The 26,156-nt window shown below is 33.7% G+C and overlaps 1 protein-coding gene across 1 annotated transcript in view; it reads left to right on the top strand.

The window, feature by feature from the left end:
* The first annotated feature begins 10,161 nt into the window (after window positions 1-10,161).
* The window catches only part of LOC149776340 (peroxisomal bifunctional enzyme-like), a 68,290-nt gene continuing 52,295 nt past the window's right edge, over window positions 10,162-26,156 (top strand). The window contains exons 1-4 of the mRNA XM_089942859.1: window positions 10,162-10,327; window positions 13,239-13,384; window positions 18,240-18,378; window positions 20,217-20,373. Of these exons, the coding sequence (XP_089798985.1) occupies window positions 10,257-10,327; window positions 13,239-13,384; window positions 18,240-18,378; window positions 20,217-20,373 (513 nt within the window). The 5' untranslated portion in view covers window positions 10,162-10,256. The remainder of the gene's footprint in view (window positions 10,328-13,238; window positions 13,385-18,239; window positions 18,379-20,216; window positions 20,374-26,156) is intronic.

Here is a 26,156-nt window from a genome sequence, read left to right as displayed (position 1 = left end):
AGGCATGCCTTGATTAGCTGCTTATTGTGTCCTTGGGGAAAATCATTGGACTTCCATTTCCTTGGCATGATATTGCCAATAATGATAAAAGTGCCATTAAAGCAAACAGTGATGTGTGATTTCTCAAAATGCTTTGAGAGTATGTTAGGTGTTATTATATATGCATTAGAGAGGATAACAGTTTTTAAGCAGACAAAGTGTGAAATTTCCACATTGTTTTCTGACGTGTATATTTTATCTTTTTTTTTCTTCAAGTTTAACTATATTTAAGGGGGAGATGTGGTAGACTTGATCAGTTTCTTATCTATGTCTGATAAGATCAGTAATTTATTATACTATTTGTAAATTTACAAATATAATAAAAAATGTATTTAATTGACATGTACATAAAATTAAGACAGTAAATCATTTAGAAGATAATTCATATGGAAAGGTGTAATTTGATGTTATGTACAGGTTACCTTTGCTGCATGATTGACACATGATTGACATAACAATCACCCTGGCATCTGTCTGAATATCTACTCTGAGATGGAATGTCTGCTAAAGGAAACCTATTGGATTCACCATCTTAATATGGTATATCCAAAAGGTCTAAATTCCAAAACTCTATACGACATTCATTAATCAATTTTTTTTAAAAATTATGTCAAGTTTACAATTAGTTAAGAAAATTTTTATATTATTCTAATTGCAGAATAACTTATCTAGTGAAAGTATAAACTAATACCATAAAAATAAGTTTACCAAGTCTTTAAAAATGAAAGGGCATTTTAAAATTAATTTTTAATATATTATGATTAATTATTTATAAAATACCTTTTTATTTTATGATTATAAGTATTACGCACACCATAATTTTTTATTAGATGATTTGAGTTCTGATGAAATATTGATTTTTTTTAAATCTGCATTATACATAATCAAAACTGTTTTTCTCTATTTATTCATAAATTTTGTATATAGTTATCAATAGAGATATATGTATCTTTAAAATCCATTTTTATGTATTTTTATGTATTAAAATATCATTTATCTGTACTGTATATGCATAATTCCATGTCAGATATTTGTTAAAGAATAAAATAATTATGTTAAAAATGTAAGCTATGATGTCATCTTGTTTGTCATATTTTTTATATCATTGATCACTTACTGGAAACAACATATTTAATGACGTAAGGAAAATATATTGAATTCAGTCTGATGAAGCAATAAAGCGAAACTGGTCACATTTTACAGATTGATGTTGTTTATTTTATATATATATATATATAGATATAATTTATGGTAAAAATATTTATATTATGAAACATGCTGTAACAAAATACTCTGAAAAAATAAAATATAATTTTTAGACCTTCCTTTAATCACATATTGGCAAAACACTTGTTATTGAGCAATATATATTTATTTTATAATTCTGTTATTTATTGACTAGAATCATTAATGATCATACAAACTTTTTGGGATAGATTAACTGTAATAAGTAAACAAACAAAACTATGATCTATTGTAGAATATGCATTAAAATATTAAATTTTTATCAATAATTTACCAAATTTAGAAGTTTCATTAGTTCAACACTGAAATTGTAGAATGTTTTATAACAAAGACAAATTGGAGAAATCATTTTTGAAATACAAGAGCTGATATGAAAAATTAATATTAATTTATTGGCTCAATAGAAACCAAAAATATGTTTGTACATTAAAACCTTTTTATTTCCCTGATATGTTATGGTAAAATATTAATTAATTTGGATCAGAATTACACTTTCTACAATATTTCAAAGTAAAAACATTTTTTATTACAAAGAAATAGAACAAAAGGGAAAAATTAAATTGTGGAAATGTTATTGACCCTAAACTGGATATTACTGTCCTTTCAAGATCATTGGTTATTGTTTTCATAATTTACCTTAAGTCCTAAACAAATTTGAATTTTATTCCATATTACTAGTTTATAAATCGTAGACTGATCTTGCAATAGACCACATACTTAATGGGCCAATATTTGGATAGTCTGATTTTGCTATGGGGCTTAAAATGTTAGTGGACCAATTCTGTTATTGACCAAGAAGTCCTGTAATCATTGTAATGCACATAATTAATGCTGGATACTGACAAGCAGAAAAAGTTGTCATATGGACTCAGTTCAGGTAAATATTCTTGGCATTCTCACCGGTAACAGACTAATTTTAACATCTGGATAAAAAGTAAATGTGTTATGACAGAAGCATCAGATTAAATTGCTAGCATGAAGAATGCAGCAGATTTTACAGATTACAAGTTTTAAGATTAATTCACAAATTGTACGCATTTTAATGTATCATAGGTAGAATCTTTAGTTTGTATTCAATTTACATCAAATTTATTAGTTTCTTGCATAATTTCTTATCTTTTACTAAACAAGCTCATCAAATGAGAAATTATTAATTTCATTTGTTTGGGGCTATGGATTTCATCTTTGTGTACACTTGGCATGATGAAATAAACTTCACAACATTCTTCAGCAATTATATTTAGCAAAGTGAAGTTTGCCAGCCCTCATGGTCTTCAAAGATGCAGCCTCTTTGCCAGCCCTCATAGTCTTCAAAGATGCAGCCTCTTTGCCAGCCCTCATGGTCTTCAAAGATGCAGCCTCTTTGCCAGCCCTCATGGTCTTCAAAGATGCAGCCTCTTTGCCAGCCCTCATGGTCTTCAAAGATGCGGCCTCTTTGCCAGCCCTCATGGTCTTCAAAGATGCGGCCTCTTTCCCAGCCCTCATGGTCTTCAAAGATGCAGCTTCTTTCCCAGCCCTCATGGTCTTCAAAGATGCAGCCTCTTTCCCAGCCCTCATGGTCTTCAAAGATGCAGCCTTTCAGGATTGTCTGTTAGATACAGCTTTATGTTCATGTTCTTAATGGCTACATTATTGAAAGGCCACATAATTTTCTACTTTATGGTAGATGGATTACCATATTTGAACATTTCCAAATCTGGAAGCTAGCCAAAAGGTCATCATTTTATGTGTGTACATAAATATAAAATACAGCCTGCATTATGCAATGATAATGAATGATAATCATACATTAGAAAATGTCAAATGTGAAAGGCTTGTAGGTGTGTCTGTAGATAATAATTTATTATGGAATGACCATATTGATAAGCTTTGTAAAACACTGTCATCCAAAATTGCCCTACTCAGCAGAATCAAGAAATATTTACCTATGGAAACTCGCAATCTATACTTCAAGTCATATATTCTTCCAACAATGGATTATTGTTCAGATGAATGGGGAAACTGTGCTAAATCTGAGCTTGACAGGGTTTATAAACTTCAGAAATGAGCAGTATGCATTATGTTGGATGCATCTATTGATCATCTCTCAAAAGCATTATTAACAGAACTCAAATGGTTCACAATATATGACAGTATAGATTTTCATAAGGCAGTTCTTTTATGTAAATGTCTACATGGAACTGCACCAGAGTATTTTCAACACAATACCAGTTGAGATTAATATCACATGGAAAACGTCTACACCAAAACCAAGAACAGAGCAATTTAAAAAGAGTTTCCAACACTCTGCTACAGTTCTGTGGAACTAGCTTCCACTACATATAAAATCTCCTGAAAATATTAGAGTATTTAAGAAGAGATATCATGAGGATATATGAGTTTTTAATAGATAATGGAATTTAGTATTTGAATATTAACATGCTAAAATAAACACTAATTATTGCTATCTTCATTTAATGTGCAATTTTATACTCTCCTTAAGAGGGCATCAAGGGAAAATAGTCCTTGACTAATGAGTAACCCTCTATAAAAAAAAGCATTATTATTATTAGTAGTAGTAATAGTAGTATTTTTATGCTTTCTATACACTCATATTACACTTTGCATTATGGTGTTTTATATGCCTGCCATAATACAGAGCATATTCTGTTAAGATGTTGTGTATCCTTCTGTTGCCAATTTTGCTTCTAGATAGTAACTTATTCTTCACCATCTACAGTTACAAAACTTTGTAGATGATTTGCACATGAGGTCAGGAAGAAGCATATTGAGTTGAGGGTCAAAAATCAAAGGTCAATGTCACTGACTGCAAGAAGAAAAATAAAATTATTTCAGCACAAGTTTTTCATCCCTACTGTTACCAAAATTTGGGAATGGCTTGCATGTGGGGTAAGGAGAAAAACCTTTTGATTTCAGGGTCGAAGGTCAAGGTCTCAGTGACTGAAAGAAGAAAAATGGTTTCTGCACAGTAACATTTCTTCTACATTACATACATGGACCAAGCTTTGTGTATTCCTTGTACTCTGAGTAAAAAAGAAGCCTATTGATTTGGAATTAAAGGTCAACATCGTGGATACTGTGAATAAAATAAGATAAATGTGGTTTTTTTTACATAATAACTTCAATTCTAGACCATGTACCTTGACCTTGACTAAAGTTGTTGCAGGCTTGAATGTAAGGTATGGTGGAGGTCTGTTTAATTTGGGGTCAAAAGGTCAAAATTAAGAATCATTGTGACTAAGAGAAAAATGGTTTGTTTTATGGGTTTTACCATCATTTATTAGCATATGGTGGGCTATAGACTATACACAGCAGTCATTATATTTGGTGGAGAAAGAAACTAAGAAGAACCACAGACCCACTGAAAGCTACTGCCAAGGTTTCTCAAATACCCATGCAAGTTAAGCAAATATCACTTTGCCACCAGGGGCCCTCAAAGAAAACTGTGTTTGGCAGAATATACCAAATTCTCTACCAAACTTTGTGGATGGTTTGCACAAAGCATAATAAAAAGTCCTATTGATTTTCGGGTTAAAAAGTTAGAAGCTCATGAGAGGTGAAATAAGAAAAATAATCATTTCTGCACAGCAGGTTTAGTTAAAGACCATACAGCTTGACCAAAGATCCAGGTCACTGAGACCCACTGGTCATAAATTGCTAAATACAGGTAATTATCAAATGACTCTTTAGTTGGAGGGTTTATTTGTATTGAACAGTATAATGACAGCTATTGACCAATAATAATAATAATAATATGTGTGTGAAATCACAAACACACTTTTTTAGTTTCACCCCTCACCCCCAAACACTGTATAGGATGTGAAAGTTTGGCACAATGACAAGTGTGTGTGTGATTTGGATTTTTAATGTAGCCTTAACAATTTTTCAATCATATCAATATGATGTCTGCAGTGTTGCAATTTATATTTCTTTCTAGCACTGGGGCATCATGCTGCAGACATTTAGCATCATGTCTACCCCAGTCACATTATCCTGATACCAGGCCAACCAGTCCTAACACTAACCTCGTAATGCTGAGTGTCAATCGAGGCAGCTGCTGAGACCATTATTACAAGTCTTTGGTATGACTCAGATGGGGATCAAACCCATGACCTGCATCTGAGGTGGACACTATAGCTATTTAGACCACCAGAGTGGTCCAATAATAATAATAATAATGTTATTTTTAATACAGGCCACTGGCCCATGATACATATCTATACATCATGCAGTACAAAAAGATGCTAAAGTGCGTAACAAAACAACACATTTCTTGGTAGTAATATACAAGAAAGTAATCAATACTGATTTTTTGTAATTGGGTGAGATACAAGTATATTCATAAAGTAATCACACAAACAAATTCAAGGGTAACCCTAAAACTTGAATGGAGCAGGTTTTGTGATATTGATCTAAAGTCTTGTGTAGGAGGATTTGTTGATTGCTAGATTTCTCTAATCCTTCAGACTTTTATAGCAAACATTGCTAAATTAGTCATCAGAATTTTACTAGTGTCATTTAAATAAAAGACCTAATTGTTCTAACGTTGGATTTTTGTATACAATGGTGGGTAAGTAATAATAATAATAATAATAATAATAATAATTTGTATAAAAAAATGTATTAGAATTTAGCTTTACAAAAGATATGAACTGTTTTACTGTCAAGACATGAAAGCATATCTATAAACTTGGAATTTCATTCCACAGAATATTTAATCTTAGCTCAGCAGAGTTTCTTCAAATGAATACCTGGCTTTTAAAAGGGAAGTAATAAGCCATCTGCTGTATTATAGGAATTCCATACTGAGAAGTTAAGTCTGCATTTCAAAATCAGCACAAATGAATCTGCATGTGTAGTTAAAATCATTTTGATATAGAACTTTAATTTTTTTTTGTTTAAGTTGTTTTTTTAGGTGTCTTCTTGTTTTTTGTTTAAATTATTTTTAGTCAATTAAGCAATAATTTGAGCACCAAAGTCTTGCTAATAAGCTTGATATAAATTATTCCAAGGAAAAGAAAGAACAAAATAAGAAGCCACATACAAATTTAATTTATTGATAATTTGTTCGAATATGTGCCCATTAATGACATTATGTCAAGTTATAACACTGGTCTACAGACAAATTGCTTCTGAAATCAATGTAGTCAAACTTTACTAATTCTGGGTCACTGAGAAAGAAAATGATGCTGAAAATTGTTGATTGGCTCTCGTTCTAAGGTTATGACACTGGGTCAGTATATATGACCCTTGACTTGGGGATGGTGGAGGATAAATGAGTTATAAAGGGAAGGGATCTCAATTTAAACCAGAAATTACTAAAATACATCTTTGACTGGATTTGTGAATAAGTCTATGACTGAGTTTGGACAATTCTTGCTTTTTAGGCAAAACAATGAATAATGCATTCTGAAGCTGGTATTGCATCATACATGATATGAATTGTATCATGTTATTCCTAGATGCAATCATAACTATGCTTACATCACTCTGCTGAACAAATTGCCCTATATCAGCTCTAGAAATCTTACAGTGTTATGCTCTCTTATTTGTCAGCATTTGATTTTGCAAAGGGACACATTTCTGTTTAGCCATAGTGGGCAGAAATGCCTCGTACGTTTGTGAACAATGCAGATAACTTCTGCTATGTTTGTGGTGAAGTAACTTTTGCATCACAAAAGTGCAGTCTAACCACTATGGTTAAGAAATCCAGTCACTTTTCTTTTGGCTGCAAAATTGGAGGTCAGAAAAAGAGGTGGGCCCCACACATATGCTGCAACACTTGTGCAAATGCCTTTTGCAGAGCCAATGATTTGGAGAAAGCTAATAGATCATATCAAGAATAGTTACTTCTGCATGTTGCCTCCAGCTGGGAAAGGTGTGTCAAAGAAGAAAAAGGGGACTGTGCATTATCCAAACACCATCAGCTATGCACCCACTACCCCACAGAGAAGTACTGCTGGTTCCTGATGCACCAAAATCATTCTCACTTGAGTCAGACAAGGAAGAGGAAGAGGATGAAACTTCTAGTCCTGAACTGGCAATATCACATGATCCATATTTTCTCCCATCTCCTCCTCTGAACCACACCTCATAATACAAGTTGAACTGAATGACCTTATCAGGGGTTCGGAACTATCCAAGAGTAAGGCAGAGCTGTTGGGCTTTAGACTACAGCAGTGGAATCTCCTGGCAGGTGATGTTAGGGTTTCCATGTTCCATGGAAGATGATATTGTAGCCTGCAACAACACAGATGGTGTGATGGCAGCCCTCAACATCATTCATGATCCAGATGAATGGAGACTATTCATTGATTCATCGCAGATGAGTCATAAACTGTTTTGCTGCATTGATTCATTGCAAATGATTTGTAAACTGTTTTGCTGCATTGATTCATTGCAGACGAGTTGTAAACTGTTTTGCTGCATTGATTCATTGCAAATGAGTTGTAAACTTTTGCTGCATTGATTCATTGCAAACGAGTTGTAAGCTGTTTTGCTGCATTGATTCATTGCAAACGAGTTGTAAACTGTTTTGCTGCATTGATTCATTGCAGATGAGTTGTAAACTGTTTTGCTGCATTGATTCATTGCAGATGAGTTGTAAACTGTTTTGCTGCATTGATTCATTGCAGACAAGTTGTAAACTATTTTGCTGCATTGATTCATTGCAGACGAGTTGTAAACTGTTTTGCTGCATTGATTCATTGCAGACGAGTTGTAAACTGTTTTGCTGCATTGATTCATTACAGATGAGTTGTAAACTGTTTTGCTGCATTGATTCATTGCAAATGAGTTGTAAACTGTTTTGCTGCATTGATTCATTGCAGACGAGTTGTAAACTGTTTTGCTGCATTGATTTATTGCAGACAAGTTGTAAACTGTTTTGCTGCATTGATTCATTACAGATGAGTTGTAAACTCTTTTGCTGCATTGATTCATTACAGACAAGTTGTAAACTGTTTTGCTGCATTGATTCATTGCAGATGAGTTGTAAACTGTTTTGCTGCATTGATTCATTACAGATGAGTTGTAAACTATTTTGCTGTAAACTATTTTGCTGCATTGATTCATTACAGACGAGTTGTAAACTGTTTTGCTGCATTGATTCATTGCAGATGAGTTGTAAACTGTTTTGCTGCATTGATTCATTACAGATGAGTTGTAAACTGTTTTGCTGCATAATGCCAATGTTTTGCCATAAATTCCAGTTGATCATGGAGTCCATATAAAAGAAACCTATGAAAATATGAAACAACTTTTGAGGTGCATAAACTGTGATGAACATGAGTGGCAGCTTTGTGGTGATTTGAAGGTTCCTGCTCTCTTGCTTGGTCTGCAGCCTGGATACACAAAGTACTGCTGTTTTCTCTGTGAATGGGATAGCAAGGGAAAGATGGCATTAAAATCCTTTCAGTTAGTGGCAACAAATTTTATCGGAAACAACAAGGCAGAAAACTACAAGGAGTTGGTGAAAAACATCTTCAAGGCATATAAAAGCCTTGGTTACAACATGTCACTAAAGATACATTTTTGCACTCGCATCTTGATTTATTTCCCCCAAACTGTGGAGCAGTGAGTGACAAGCATGGCAAGTGATTTTACCATGACATTGCACCAAAGAAGAAACACTATCAGGGCAAAGCAAGCCCATCAATGCCAGACTGTTGCTGGACAGTGACAAGAAATGCTCCATTTAATAAATACAAGACACAAGCCAAGAAGCGCCAAGTAGACACTGAATAAGGACTAAACTACATACTTATATATACATAATAATTTTTTGTCTTTTGTTTCATAATAAATTTTATTTATATAACCCTTTTGCTGTTTTATAAAGTGTCATATAAACAGGACAGGTGAAATATTATCATGTAAAGTAACCATGAAAAGATCTAGGAGTACAATTTATGATTTTAATTCTGCTATCTACACAATATATATATATAATCTAAAAACTTAAATATCTTGGAAAGTGTAGCCAATCAGTTGTTTTAATTGTCATATTTGAATTCAGCACATCAAACTCCATAATAAATAGCAAAATTTATCTCTGCAACAGATTTCAAAAGAATTGTCGAACAGTGTAATTGATGTTTGGAGTTTTCAAGTAACCGGAATAAAATTTGCAACATTTATAAAATTTGGAGAAAAAGGTTTGACCCTAGTCTGGTGACCTGCTTATTATGCTAAAGTATAACGGTACCAATTGTGCAAGTCCAGGTGGGCAGGGCTTAAGGTGTAGGGAAGATTGCAGTCAGAAATAAAGAACAACACTAGCTATAATTGGTGTATTATGTAAGAGTTGTACTTTCCGTTAGGCTCAAAAAAAGTTAAGATTATGTGAAATTATGTTAATTCTGATGTAGATCATATTTTGTATTTTTTATGATTTTTTTTAAAAATGTGGTACACATGTCTGTAACTGTCTGTTGTGACTAGATAACTCTTACCCCTGTCTAGTTCCAGCAGAGTTATCTCTCTTAAATGCAATGTAGTACCTGGTTTTGTCCTTGTCAAATTGACAATCTAGCATCATTGTACTCTATGACTGTGTGTGTCATGCATGCTGAGGTAGGATATAAAGTATATTTATTTCACAAAACATTAGCATTGATGTCTATGGAAAAACAGTTGGTACCGTGATATCCTAAGCAGGAACCAGACCAGTTTGACCCTAAATTAGATCTATAAAGTTTCGTACTCAAGAATTCTTTTTCCTGAAGTTTGTGAAATCGTTACAGATGATCTAAAAGTTTTGTATCTGACTTTTGCGTAAGTTTCAAAAGAAATATAAACAATTAATTGTGCTTTTTCCATCATAATTAAAATGTAAGACAAATTACGAAGTCGCGTCTAAACTACAAATCGAAAGTAGGTTAAATCGAGTACTCTTATCAGTGGTGTAACTTTATATATAGTACGATGTACAGTCCATCATATTTGCTTAGCAGACGAAACATCTACTAGGAATGGCGAATTATACCAAAAGAGATGAAGTTGCAGTAATAGAGCTTAACAACCCCCCAGTTAATGCTCTCAGGTTAGTAGTCCTTTCATGAATTTATGTTTGTGAGGTAGGTTGCTTGTAGACCAACAAGTTGTTCTCCACCTTTTTTTTTGTTTGACTGGCCGCCAGTCAAACAAAAAAAAAAAAAAACGTGGAGCTGAAGCTGATCGTTAGGCGCACTGATGCTTCACGTTATAAAGAACGTATAACATAGTGTTAGACTGTATTGCTAATATGAAAACAACTTACTTGTTAAAAAATAAAATTAGTAATCCAAAAGTATATACAGTCTTCCCAGCCTTGCTAGACTAGTCCTACAATGTAAGACATAGCACATGTTGTTTTTGTTTTAGTGCTGTCACTCCCCTCCCATAAAAATAAAAAAAATATCGGGTGATGTGTCTTAAGTTGTTGAACTGGACGTGAGTCGCTGGGTCATAATGTAGGTTATCAGTCACTGGTGCGGTTATATTTCTAGTTTGTCCGATAAATCAGCCCCTCCCCCGTGATGATATCTTCCATCAGTATCGACACAGATTTTGGTGGGTGGGTTGATTTATCGGACTATATTTTAGCGTACTTCATTTTTCTAGACGTTTGTAATTATGTATTTCATGACGTAAACTATATATAGTTAACTACTTTCACGGGTATACATACAGCATAAGTGAGCTATTAAGTTTTGTCAGATAATCCTTAATTTTTAATGTGTTAATGTTTTTCAAATCTGATCTCTAGGCCTAATGATATTAATTTACAAGGTAGATGCTACTGCTTCAGGAAAAGAATATGTAGGTCAAAATATGTTTGAAATTGTTCATCCAGGTACATAGTTCATTAAATGCAGCACATTTTCAATGTAGATAACTAGAAGCTTTAGATTTTTGCCTTATTTTTTTCCATGTACTAATATAAACATTAATTCAAGCTGCCCTTTTCTACATCTCTTCCTTGTCTTCTCATGCCCCTCCCCATTTTATATTGTTGTCAGTTAAATATTTGAAAAGCTTTTGCAGCAAATAGCAAAATATTTTTAGTTTTATAACCTTTCACACAGTGCCATTAATTTTAATTTTCCAACATTTATAATACCTTTTAAATTTCAGTAACTACATGTGAACAGTATTTTAAAGATATAGTTGTGTAAACACCACAACAATATTTTATGAAAGTAAACGTGTGTAAGGAGCACAGAGCTTTCACATGGATCAGCAATTCAAATATTGACCTTCCTGGTGCTAGTCTGATAATGATGATGTGGGGAAAATGGTCTCCATATTAAACTTGTATTTTTTTTCTATGTAAACATTGGGTACTTACACTAAATTTCTCTTGACCAACAATGATTTTTAGTTGGTTTGTTGGGCTTGTGAATTGTCATCTCCTGTTTTCATGTAAGAAGTTTAGTACCTACATGATAATGGGATGTTACAATCACATTGTGACATGTCATAAAATGGCTTGTGAATTTTCATCCCCTGTTTTCATGTAAGAAGTTTAATATCTACATGATAATGGGATGTCACAATCTCATTGTGACATGTCATAAATGTCATAAAATGGCTTATTAGACACATGTAATTGGCAGAGATCTTTCTTGTCAGTTTTGATAACCAGTTTGTATGCACAGAAAGAAAGTGGCAGCCTTCAATGTAACAAAACATAATCTATATAATATGACAAATAGTTCAGATCATGACAGTCTTTGTTGTTATTGATGTGTGTAGAAAACCCCAAAAGCATTCCAAATATTTGCACTTATGGTTAGGAGATGGTTAGGTGTGCACATAGTATGTACCATTCCTTGGTCACTGCATTTGTGCCAGGAAGGCAGGCATTTCACCTATATTAAAGTAATCCCTCAATGTGTACTGTGCTGTAGGTGAGGTAACCTTATACTGGAGTAAATGATACATATTATTATTGTTGCATAATGTAATGGGATTTGTGACCATACCTAGTTCATAACAGGGACCATGTTATATGTGAGGTCACCTTATACTGGGGTACACCATACAAAGTTTTACTATTACATAATGTAATGAGATACTATTCAAGTTGTAGGAGTTTTGCTTTTATTATTCCTTTTTGAAGAAAAAAATGCTACGTTAATATAAATTGTAGTTTAGTATAATTTTTGAATGTCTCTGTTATATTTAGAATGTTTTTTAAATTACTGGTCAGGGTAAACTAAATATATGTTTAGTAAGAGCATTATAAAGTCTTTTCCGTAATAAATACATACTGTAAAATCTGGAATGGAGAAGTTTAATTACATCTATTTTCATGGGTAATTATATTATGCTAATGAATATCCACAAAATTCAATTCTTCATAAGGACAGTCATGTTGAAGAATATCAAGGTAAACAGTAAGATTTAGTAAAATTAAAATTTACCCACCTACCCCCACAGCATTGTCCATTTGCTCAGTTTATCCTTATGAAATTGTCCAGTAACTCCTTGAATTTATCCACAAGAAACCATCCATTCACTCCCAGACTGCAGAATTTATCCCCATGAATATTTCTGATTTTGAGAGTAATTCCTGATGAACTTACTTAATTTGCTTGAGTTGCTACCTTTTATCAGCCATTGTTTATGTCAATATTTATTATCGTTGTACAGGAATAATAAAGGTATTAGACCTGTTGCTTGAAACTCGGCCATGAGCTTTGTTTCCTGTTTTTAAATTTTTTTCCTGTTTACCTTTAGTGATGTCATCACAATTTGTTGATTTTTGTAACATTTAAGAAGAAAGCTCTATGTATTTTACCCTTTGATGCAATGCAAGTTTTGACTTTAAAGATGACAAAGATTTTAATACAAAGGGAGACAACTTTTGAGCTAGTGCAAAATATCTACAGTTTAGTAATTAACTCTTTTCTCCCTTTCTGATATGCAGTAGTTGTACAGTGCAACCAGTTGTTTTTTTTTTTCTTCAGCTTTGAAGTGAGGTCAGGTCTGGAGAATGCTCTGAAAAGTGCCATTGATGACCAAACTGTAAAGTGTATTGTCATTCATGGAAAAGGGAAGAATTTCTCAGCAGGAGCAGACATTAAGGAGTTTGGAAGAGGCACCAAGCAACAAAGTATTATATCTGTCATCATTGTAACTCAATCTGTATTTAAAGACATAACTTTTTTCTTGAAATATAATTTGAAATTTACCTATTGCTTTATATGTGTGTTAGGTGTTTATGCTCTAATAAACAGTAACAAGAAAAATGTGAAGACAACAAGCTTTGTAAAATTTAACAAATAATTTATTTCCCTAGAACAACAAGGTAAAAATGGAAAGAAAAACTTACGGTTTTAAGAATAAAATCCAAAAATAATCAAAAGAGAATCCAAGAATTAAAAAAATATTAGTCCTAGTAATAAAATGTTCTAATGAATTTGATTTCGAGTCCTGACAAAAATCCAGCATGGAAGGCGATGATGTATACTGTAGCCAGTATTGTATGGATTTGTCTACAGTTCTTTGTTGTACCACAGAAAATAATCCGGTCTCTTAATTCCGAATAAAACTTTGGAATGTCTTTGTCCAAGAATTCTGTATGAACACTAAAATATTCCAAGGAAAAGAATTAATAATTCTATAAAATAAAATTTCAACTCGACTGGTCACAACAAAACAATTTCAGTATCTGAGGTAAAAAGCCCAAACTGGCTAAATTCTCTATAGACAAACGTTATCCACTAACTTGAGATGCAAAACAGATTCCAGGATGAGGGTCAACCCTCAGGTAAAACCAGAATTTTTAAGAAGCTATTTGTGTCTTAAAGTCACCTAGTCCCAGTCAACCTTGACTTCACTCTTATCAATCACACATTAAAAAATACATTTTAAAAAAGTTTTTTAATTGATTCTCAATCAAGGCCAGGAAATAGATCAGCTTTTAGATACAAAATTCTATTATTAGATGTTTATGACTAAACAGTCAGGTCAAACTAATTTTTGGAAAATGTCAAATTCCAGTAAGCAAAATTACATTATTATAACATGCAGTGAAAATTTAAAAAACTTAAAACTTTTAAACAGACAATTAAATCATTAATTGAAATATACATAACACTTTCACCCATAAAGAAAAAGAAAGATTTATATGACAATGCTTTCTATTCACCATAGATAAGTATACATGAGGTTAAAAAAAACACAAGAAGAACTCTTATAAATTATACACAGTGTACATGAAATAATACAATTCTATACACTGGAAAGTGCATCTGCTATTAAATTATCATTTCCTTGATGTGCCTGATGTCAGTATCATATTCCTGTAACAACAAACTCGACCTTATTAGTCTTTGATTTTTATATTTCATCTTGCTGATGAAAGTAAGGGGGTTGTGGTCACTAAACACAATAACTGAAGAAGGAGCTGAACTGATGTAAACTTCAAAATGTTGTAATGCAAATATCAAAGCCAAACATTCCTTCTCGATTGTTGAATAATTTCTTTGGTGCTTATTTAATTTCTTTATAAAAAAAACACTGGATGATCAACACCATTTTTGTCTTCTTGAATCAGTACTTCTCCAACCCCAACATCACTTGCATCATCAGACAATTTAACTGATTGGCTGAAATTCGGATCTGTCAGAACTGGCATGCTTTTAAGTATAGCTTTTAACTTGTCAAAAGCCTCCTGACATTTTTCAGTCCAAAGGAAATTGTATTTCTAGCTCAGTAAACTTCTCAGAGGTTCAGCAATCATAGAAAAATTGGAACAATTGATAGTATCCAGCCATACCTAAAAATTGTATCAGTTGCTTTTTACTAACAGGCACAGGGAATTCAGAGATAGCCTTGACCTTAGCATCTATAAGTTTAACTTGTCCATGTCCAATGCTATGTCCTAGAAAAGTTACACTAGCACGGCAGAACTCACTTTTGGATAAATTAATTGTCAAACTTCCATCTATGAGTCTGTCACAGAATTTCAGAATTGTCACTAAACGTTATTTCCAGGTGTTGTTGTAGATGATGACATCATCAATGTAAGCATCACCATTGTCTAGACCAGAGGTAATCGTATTCATGAGACATTGAAAAATACTTGGCAACCCTTTCATCCCAAATGGCATCTTTTTATTTTGATAAAGTCTATCTGGAGTCATGATTGCCAAAATTTCCTTTGCACTTTCCATCATTAGAGTTTGACCAAATCCTTTCAGAATATCAAATTTGGTGACATACTTGGCATTCCCAGTCTTATCAATACCATCATCAATTCTTGGTTATGGAAATGAATCTGTTTTTGTCACATTGTTCACCTTCCTATAATCAGTGCATATATGGAAAGTTTTAACTGGTTTCAGAACAAGTACACATGGTGAACACCCGTCACTTTTACTGGGCTCTATGAAATCATTCTCCAGCAAAGACTGAATTTCTTTTTTCAAGTATTCCTGTTTGAGAGGGTTCATCCTGTATGGATGTTGTTTCACAGGTTTGGAAGTTTGCAATTTCAGTGTCATGGAAGATTTTCTTTGTTCTTGGAGGAACATCTGGAAAATAATTTGTCATAGCTCTGGTGACTGCACAAGCTAGGAATTGTATCAAAATTCTGATCCAAGCACGGCTTGTCAGTTACAGGTGGATTAACCACAATCTTGTCTCCAGCTAGGTCATTGCCAAGTAATAAATTAATGCCCTCAATGGGTAAAACAGACAATGTGCTGACTGTCAAATTGGAAAATTTCAAATTCCAGTAAGCAAAATTACACTATTATAACATGTAATGAAAATTAAAAAAATTAAAACTTTCAAACAAACAATTAAATTAAATCAAATATAAATTAAATCAAATATATATAACAATGTGGAAGAAAAGAAAATTTGATTTTAGCTTTACCAGTCATAGAACAGAAGAGATTATTGAAATTTCTATTGTCCATCATCTGTCATCTGTCTGGATTACCTTGAAGCTTTCCACACACATTCATCCCATGGTGTAATTGGTCCTAAATGAAAAGTACATCACTTGGACATCCAATATTGCCACCACAGAGGCCTGTTATTGCTGCTACTCCTGAATGGATGGTATTATCAAGATAGGGTTTTCACTGAAAGACTTCTTATGTTGTCTGGCTGGTCCCAAATAAAAATGGTACCAATTTGAAAGTCATATTGTCATGTAGTTTTCTCCAAAGGACATTTTATGATGTAGTAGTGATACAAGATTTACCATTTATTTTAAAGCTATTTCAAGAACAGTGTAGCAAATAATGTTATGTAAAACATTTTAATTTCATATTATTTGCATGAAATGAGCAACCTCTCTTGAAAATGGTAGTTGGTCAAAAATGAAAATGGTGCCAGTCTATCACCACAGCAGCCATGTTGAATATCATGATATAACTACTACTCCTGAATGTGTGGTTGTATGAACATAGGGTTTTCACTAAAAGACTTCTTATGATGTTAAGTCGATCATAAATGAAAATGGTACTGATCTGACGTCCATTTTGAAAATCGTGTTGTTGCTAATCCTCCTGAATAAAAAGTAATACTGTATTGCCATGGTGTTTTAACCACACAACCTTTTGGGATGTATAATTGGTCCATGCTAAAAGTGGTGTTCATTTGTTGTCCAATATGACCACAAGAGTGGCCATCTTGAAAAAATGCTCGTAATACTACTCCTCCTGAGATGGTCATATCACTATGCAGTTTTTACTAAACAATTTCTTATGATATATAGTTTTGTCTTTCAGATTCCTTATGTCTGCTACAGTGGCTTTCTTGAAAATCTTGTTATCACTATTTCTCCTGAATGAATGGTCATATCAGCATGATGTATTCACTGTAAGACTTCTTATGATGTCCAGTTGGTTCTAAATGAAAATGATGCCAATCTGGCTAATAGGGCTATCACAATGGCCATTATGAAAATTTGTTATCGCTACGTCTGTAGATGGCTGGTCATATCATTATTGATATCTGGTTAGTACTAAATAGAAATCTTGCCATTATGATATCAAATGGCATCATGGCATTTGAAAATGTTGTAATAATTGCTCCTCCAAAATGGAAAGTCATATCTTATGATGCATAATGAAAAAGTTATGAAGTTGACATCCAGTATGTTCACCACAGCTAGTAATTTGAAAATCTTGTGTTTGCTGAAGATAACAAACATAGTTTCAACACTCCAAAATTAAAAGGAGAATGTGGTCTTACTATGATTTTCTTTAAGTTCTTTTTAGCCAGGGACTCTTGTTGTTTTTTGTGGGTTTTAACAGTACTTTAGACACACTATTGGTTAGATTATGCCAAGGAGCATTGGACTGAAGGAAACAATGAGGCAGCCAATCTGTGCTGGCCTAGGCATGTATCTTTAGATGATGAGTACAACCCTCAGCCAGCAATTGAACTACTGCCATTTGAGGTAGAAGAAGATGATGATGGTGATGATGATGATGATGATCGTGAGGGGTAATTACTGATTTAATCATCATGACTTTTCAGTGTTTTTCTTGTTGACATAACAATGTTGTTCATTTTATCTCACTTTTTGTCGTCTTCTCTCAGTGTGTCAGCACAAATTTACTGTATGCTCCTTGCTAAATGGTCACAATTTAGCCAGCTTGTATATATGTTGTGCTGTTTAAATTGATCAAAATGTTTCCACACAGAAATACAGTGATCCCCTTTTGGAAATCATTGCTTATGATGAGCCCCCGCCCCCAATGATAAATATATTTTCTTCATCAGGTGAGGCCATTTCTTTAATAAAATTGATATAAAGTTAGAACTTTGTCAGCAACATTATTTGCTACAAATATTTTTCATCAAAAGCTGTAAAAAAAAATGTAAAAGAAAAATGTAAAAGAAATATGGTTACGTATCATCTGCTCCTAACTTCTGTAAGTCATTTTGTTTCCCTATTGACCTGTATCTTACATAGACTTTTCTTTTTTGCTTTCATTTGTAAGAACCATGGATAACGGATGCTTGTAGACTGGCAGATGAAAGCTCAAAACCAGTAGTGGCTGCCATTGCGGGTACAGCTCTAGGTGGTGGCCTTGAGGTGGCTCTGTTTTGTCATTATAGAATTGGAACCCCCTCTTGCAGGTTTGTGGTCTTTTTTTCTTCTTCTACCAATCCCTTAACTTTTCATATGACTTATGGATTTAATATGTTTTACCTATCATATATACTCACTTATGAGTCCAACTGCAGACTGCACTGACCCAGATCCGCATAATGCACTGGCACTTCCGGTCTGTACAGTTTGTAAGGAGTAATCAGTAGACGTAAACAACATATACCCTGTTCTGCATGTGCATTATGCTACGGCAGATCAAGATCTATGTTGTTTGCAGAGGGACTTGACTTTCAAGCAAGTATAAATTGTAATTTTAACATCTTTGCCTTTTGAGTTTTTTTATTTAGCACTTAATGTATATCTTCCAAATGTTTTTCAAATTCTCTATATTTACATTTTTTAGCTTACTTTTCATCAGCGACATATACCATATTTACTCACTTAAAAGCCGAGTCCAACTGCAAACAACATAGATCCTGACTTGCCATTGCATAATATGCCAGCAGATTAGGGTCTGTATTGTTTGTTCTGCTTATTTTTCCAAACAGAATGCATTGATCCAAATTTTTGGTGCTTTACGTGACAGCGAGTCTTTGTAGTTTGCAGGTGGACTGGACTTTATAAGTAAGTATGTCCAGTAGCCAATATTGTGCTGATATGCCATTAAATTCCACGACTGCTTTTACTGTCTTACTTTTCATCCATTCTTGTATCATGTGTGCATCAGTTGACCCATTCTTTCTGTCTGGTCCAGTATTAAAGAAAACACCACGCACAGTCAAGCTCAGTTATTTATATCGAATAAAAAACTTCACGACTGAAACACAAGACATTTGAAAACTGCAGTTTTGTTTGTTGTTGAACATTCTTGAATACTCTCTTTTCATTCAGTGGATATTAAATGAATTTCACATACATGTATACAGTTAACTTGACACACATATGAAAAGCAAACCTGCAGTGTGGCTGTCTTGTGATAAAGTGACGTGTACACACAAAGACCAGATTACTGTGATGTACTTTAAGAAGTCATTCAGCATTACTCAAGAGTCATATCTAGGTTTTGAAGTTGCAGTGTGAGCAATATTTTGGATGAGCAATGTGTCATGCACCAAACTGAGTTACCTTTGTGTTGTATTTTATTCAACATAACAATGCTTCAAAATGTATAACCATGCCACAGAAGAGGTGGGAGGTGGAACCTGTCTTTTGATCTCCTGTCATTGAAAATGTTAGTTTTTCCTGCTTGCCCTAAATGTTGCACAATGCTACTTTTTGGTCATTATGGTCTTTGTTATGTTTCATCTATGGATACCTCTTGGTAGCAGATTTGCTCATCAACAAATGACCCTTGTTATATTTGAGTGTGCGAGGTCTCTCTTTCCACAGTTTGTAGGAACTGCACAAAATCACACAAGTAGAACATTTATACTCCTGTGGTTGTTACTTACAGTCTACTGCATTTATACATGAACAGGCAGTAGCATGTAATTACTTTGATTAAATAATAATAACAATAATAATGATAATAGTTTTTAGAAAAGTGTCGTAATATTTTGTAGCAATACAGCTGCCATACAGTCATCAGCTTTTTAGTTTCAGGCCGGCTTCTTGATGTGACAAGAGTGTTAAGACTACAGGTTACTTTATCATTTGCTTAAATGCAGTATTTATTACCATGACTGGTATTGTCATTTTCAAAAACAATGGAGAAGGATTTATTCTTTAGTAAAATCATATAATTAAATAAATGTGGTTAAAAGACAACTAATTTGTGATTTTTGCAAAATCAGAACATTATTTTAACTTTCTTGATAGTTTTGAGTTGTGGTATGCTTTTGCAATTTTGTTTCTTTATTTTCAGGGTGGGATTTCCAGAAGTTCAGATAGGCATTTTGCCAGGAGCTGGTGGCACCCAGAGATTGCCAAGGTTAATAGGAGTGAAAAGTTCAATTGACATGATCACCTCTGGGAGACACGTGATGGCAGAGGAAGCCATTAAGCTAGGAATATTGGATAAGGCAAGTATACCCCAAAATTACATGAAAGCTAAGGCAAGTATACCCCAAAATTACATGAAAGCTAAGGCAAGTATACCCCAAAATTACATGAAAGATAAGGCAAGTATACTCCAAAATTACATGATAGATAAGGCAATTATACCCCAAAATTACATGAAAGATAAGGCAAGTATAGCCCAAAATTACATGAAAGATAAGGCAAGTATACCCCAAAATTACATGATAGATAAGGCAAGAATACCCCAAAATTACATGAATGATAAGGCAATTATACCCCAAAATTACATGAAAGACAAGGCAAGTACACCCCAAAATTACATGAAAGATAAGGCAAGTATACCCCAAAATTACATGAAAGACAAGGCAAGTACACCCCAAAATTACATGAAAGACAAGGCAAGTATACCCCAAAATTACATGATAGATAAGGCAAGTATAGCCCAAAATTACATGAAAGATAAGGCAAGTATACCCCAAAATTACATGAAAGATAAGGCAAGTATACCCCAAAATTACATGATAGATAAGGCAAGAATACCCCAAAATTACATGAATGATAAGGCAATTATACCCCAAAAATTACATGAAAGACAAGGCAAGTCCACCCCAAAATTACATGAAAGATAAGGCAAGTATACCCCAAAATTACATGAAAGACAAGGCAAGTACACCCCAAAATTACATGAAAGACAAGGCAAGTATACCCCAAAATTACCTGATAGATAAGGCAAGTATAGCCCAAAATTACATGAAAGATAAGGCAAGTACAGCCCAAAATTACATGAAAGCTAAGGCAAGTATAGCCCAAAATTACATGAAAGACAAGGCAAGTACACCCCAAAATTACATGAAAGACAAGGCAAGTATACCCCAAAAGGCAAGTATGCCCCAAAATTACATGAAAGCTAAGGCAAGTATAGCCCAAAATTACATGAAAGATAAGGCAAGTATAGCCCAAAATTACATGAAAGATAAGACAAGTATACCCCAAAATTACATGAAAGATAAAGCAAATATACCCCAAAATTACATGAAAGGTAAGGCAAGTATACCCCAAAATTACATGAAAGACAAGGCAAGTATACCCCAAAATTACATGAAAGACAAGGCAAGTATACCCCAAAATTACATGAAAGACAAGGCAAGTACAAGGCAAGTACACCCCAAAATTACATGAAAGACAAGGCAAGTATACCCCAAAATTACATGAAAGATAAGGCAAGTACAGCCCAAAATTACATGAAAGCTAAGGCAAGTATAGCCCAAAATTACATGAAAGACAAGGCAAGTACACCCCAAAATTACATGAAAGATAAGGCAAGTATACCCCAAAAGGCAAGTATGCCCCAAAATTACATGAAAGCTAAGGCAAGTATAGCCCAAAATTACATGAAAGATAAGGCAAGTATAGCCCAAAATTACATGAAAGATAAGGCAAATATACCCAAAAATTACATGAAAGATAAGGCAAGTATACCTCAAAATTACATGAAAGACAAGGCAAGTATGCCCCAAAATTACATGAAAGATAAGGCAAGTATACCCCAAAATTACATGAAAGATAAGGCAAGTATACCTCAAAAATACATGAAAGACAAGGCAAGTGTACCTCAAAAATACATGAAAGATAAGGCAAATATACCCCAAAATTACATGAAAGATAAGGCAAATATACCCCAAAATTACATGAAAGATGAGGCAAATATACCCCAAAATTACATGAAAGACAAGGCAAGTATACCCCAAAATTACATGAAAGACAAGGCAAGTATACCCCAAAATTACATGAAAGACAAGGCAAGTATACCCCAAAATTACATGAAAGACAAGGCAAGTATACCCCAAAATTACATGAAAGATAAGGCAAGTATACCCCAAAATTACATGAAAGACAAGGCAAGTACACCCCAAAATTACATGAAAGACAAGGCAAGTACACCCCAAAATTACATGAAAGACAAGGCAAGTATACACCAAAATTACATGATAGATAAGGTAAGTATACCCCAAAATTGCATGAAAGACAAGGCAAGTATACGTCAAAAAAACATGAAAGATAAGGCAAGTATACCCCAAAATTACATGAAAGATAAGGCAAGTATATCCCAAAATTACATGAAAGACAAGGCAAGTATACCCCAAAATTACATGAAAGATAAGGTAAGTATACCTCAAAAATACATGAAAGACAAGGCAAGTATACCTCAAAAATACATGAAAGATAAGGCAAATATACCCCAAAATTACATGAAAGATAAGGCAAATATACCCCAAAATTACATGAAAGATAAGGCAAGTATACCCCAAAATTACATGAAAGATAAGGCAAGTATATCCCAAAATTACATGAAAGACAAGGCAAGTATACCCCAAAATTACATGAAAGATAAGGCAAGTATACCCCAAAATTACATGAAAGATAAGGCAAGTATACCTCAAAAATACATGAAAGATAAGGCAAATATACCCCAAAATTACATGAAAGATAAGGCAAGTATACCCCAAAATTACATGAAAGACAAGGCAAGTATACCCCAGAATTACATGAAAGATAAGGCAAGTATACCCCAAAATTACATGAAAGATAAGGCAAGTATACCCCAAAATTACATGAAAGATAAGGCAAGTATACCTCAAAAATACATGAAAGACAAGGCAAGTATACCTCAAAAATACATGAATGACAAGGCAAATATACCCCAAAATTACATGAAAGATAAGGCAAGTATACCCCAAAATTACATGAAAGACAAGGCAAGTATACCCCAAAATTACATGAAAGACAAGGCAAGTATACCCCAAAATTACATGAAAGATAAGGCAAGTATACCCCAAAATTACATGAAAGACAAGGCAAGTATACCCCAAAATTACATGATAGATAAGGTAAGTATACCCCAAAATTGCATGAAAGACAAGGCAAGTATATGTCAAAAATACATGAAAGATAAGGCAAGTATACCCCAAAATTACATGATAGATAAGGCAAGAATACCCCAAAATTACATGAATGATAAGGCAATTATACCCCAAAATTACATGAAAGACAAGGCAAGTACACCCCAAAATTACATGAAAGATAAGGCAAGTATACCCCAAAATTACATGAAAGACAAGGCAAGTACACCCCAAAATTACATGAAAGACAAGGCAAGTATACCCCAAAATTACATGATAGATAAGGCAAGTATAGCCCAAAATTACATGAAAGATAAGGCAAGTATACCCCAAAATTACATGAAAGATAAGGCAAGTATACCCCAAAATTACATGATAGATAAGGCAAGAATACCCCAAAATTACATGAATGATAACGCAATTATACCCCAAAATTACATGAAAGACAAGGCAAGTACACCCCAAAATTACATGAAAGATAAGGCAAGTATACCCCAAAATTACATGAAAGACAAGGCAAGTACACCCCAAAATTACATGAAAGACAAGGCAAGTATACCCCAAAATTACCTGATAGATAAGGCAAGTATAGCCCAAAATTACATGAAAGATAAGGCAAGTACAGCCCAAAATTACATGAAAGCTAAGGCAAGCATAGCCCAAAATTACATGAAAGATAAGGCAAGTATAGCCCAAAATTACATGAAAGACAAGGCAAGTATACCCCAAAATTACCTGATAGATAAGGCAAGTATAGCCCAAAATTACATGAAAGATAAGGCAAGTATACCTCAAAATTACATGAAAGACAAGGCAAGTATGCCCCAAAATTACATGAAAGATAAGGCAAGTATACCCCAAAATTACATGAAAGATAAGGCAAGTATACCTCAAAAATACATGAAAGACAAGGCAAGTGTACCTCAAAAATACATGAAAGATAAGGCAAATATACCCCAAAATTACATGAAAGACAAGGCAAGTATACCCCAAAATTACATGAAAGACAAGGCAAGTATACCCCAAAATTACATGAAAGACAAGGCAAGTATACCCCAAAATTACATGAAAGATAAGGCAAGTATACACCAAAATTACATGAAAGACAAGGCAAGTATACCCCAAAATTACATGAAAGACAAGGCAAGTATACCCCAAAATTACATGAAAGACAAGGCAAGTATACCCCAAAATTACATGAAAGATAAGGCAAGTATACCCCAAAATTACATGAAAGACAAGGCAAGTATACCCCAAAATTACATGAAAGAGAAGGCAAGTATACACCAAAATTACATGATAGATAAGGTAAGTATACCCCAAAATTGCATGAAAGACAAGGCAAGTATACGTCAAAAATACATGAAAGATAAGGCAAGTATACCCCAAAATTACATGAAAGATAAGGCAAGTATATCCCAAAATTACATGAAAGACAAGGCAAGTATACCCCAAAATTACATGAAAGATAAGGTAAGTATACCTCAAAAATACATGAAAAACAAGGCAAGTATACCTCAAAAATACATGAAAGATAAGGCAAATATACCCCAAAATTACATGAAAGATAAGGCAAATATACCCCAAAATTACATGAAAGATAAGGCAAGTATACCCCAAAATTACATGAAAGATAAGGCAAGTATATCCCAAAATTACATGAAAGACAAGGCAAGTATACCCCAAAATTACATGAAAGATAAGGCAAGTATACCCCAAAATTACATGAAAGATAAGGCAAGTATACCTCAAAAATACATGAAAGATAAGGCAAATATACCCCAAAATTACATGAAAGATAAGGCAAATATACCCCAAAATTACATGAAAGATAAGGCAAGTATACCCCAAAATTACATGAAAGACAAGGCAAGTATACCCCAGAATTACATGAAAGACAAGGCAAGTATACCCCAAAATTACATGAAAGACAAGGCAAGTATACCCCAGAATTACATGAAAGACAAGGCAAGTATACCCCAAAATTACATGAAAGACAAGGCAAGTATACCCCAAAATTACATGAAAGACAAGGCAAGTCCACCCCAAAATTACATGAAAGACAAGGCAAGTGTACCCCAAAATTACATGATAGATAAGGCAAGTATAGCCCAAAATTACATGAAAGATAAGGCAAGTACAGCCCAAAATTACATGAAAGCTAAGGCAAGTATAGCCCAAAATTACATGAAAGACAAGGCAAGTACACCCCAAAATTACATGAAAGATAAGGCAAGTATACCCCAAAAGGCAAGTATGCCCCAAAATTACATGAAAGATAAGGCAAGTATAGCCCAAAATTACATGAAAGATAAGGCAAGTATAGCCCAAAATTACATGAAAGATAAAGCAAATATACCCCAAAATTACATGAAAGATAAGGCAAGTATACCCCAAAATTACATGAAAGACAAGGCAAGTATACCCCAAAATGACATGAAAGACAAGGCAAGTACACCCCAAAATTACATGAAAGACAAGGCAAGTACACCCCAAAATTACATGAAAGCTAAGGCAAGTATAGCCCAAAATTACATGAAAGACAAGGCAAGTACACCCCAAAATTACACGAAAGATAAGGCAAGTATACCCCAAAAGGCAAGTATGCCCCAAAATTACATGAAAGCTAAGGCAAGTATACCCCAAAATTACATGAAAGATAAGGCAAGTATACCCCAAAATTACATGAAAGATAAGGCATGTATACCTCAAAAATACATGAAAGACAAGGCAAGTATACCTCAAAAATACATGAAAGACAAGGCAAATATACCCCAAAATTACATGAAAGATAAGGCAAGTATACCCCAAAATTACATGAAAGACAAGGCAAGTATACCCCAAAATTACATGAAAGATAAGGCAAGTATACCCCAAAATTACAT

Source organism: Sinohyriopsis cumingii, chromosome 18 (assembly GCF_028554795.1).
Source record: "Sinohyriopsis cumingii isolate HCF-2022 chromosome 18, ASM2855479v2, whole genome shotgun sequence".
NCBI classification, from domain to species: Eukaryota; Metazoa; Mollusca; class Bivalvia; order Unionida; family Unionidae; genus Sinohyriopsis; species Sinohyriopsis cumingii.
The sequence above is the reverse complement of the archived record's forward strand: the minus strand, read 5'-3'. Positions and strand labels throughout refer to the sequence as shown.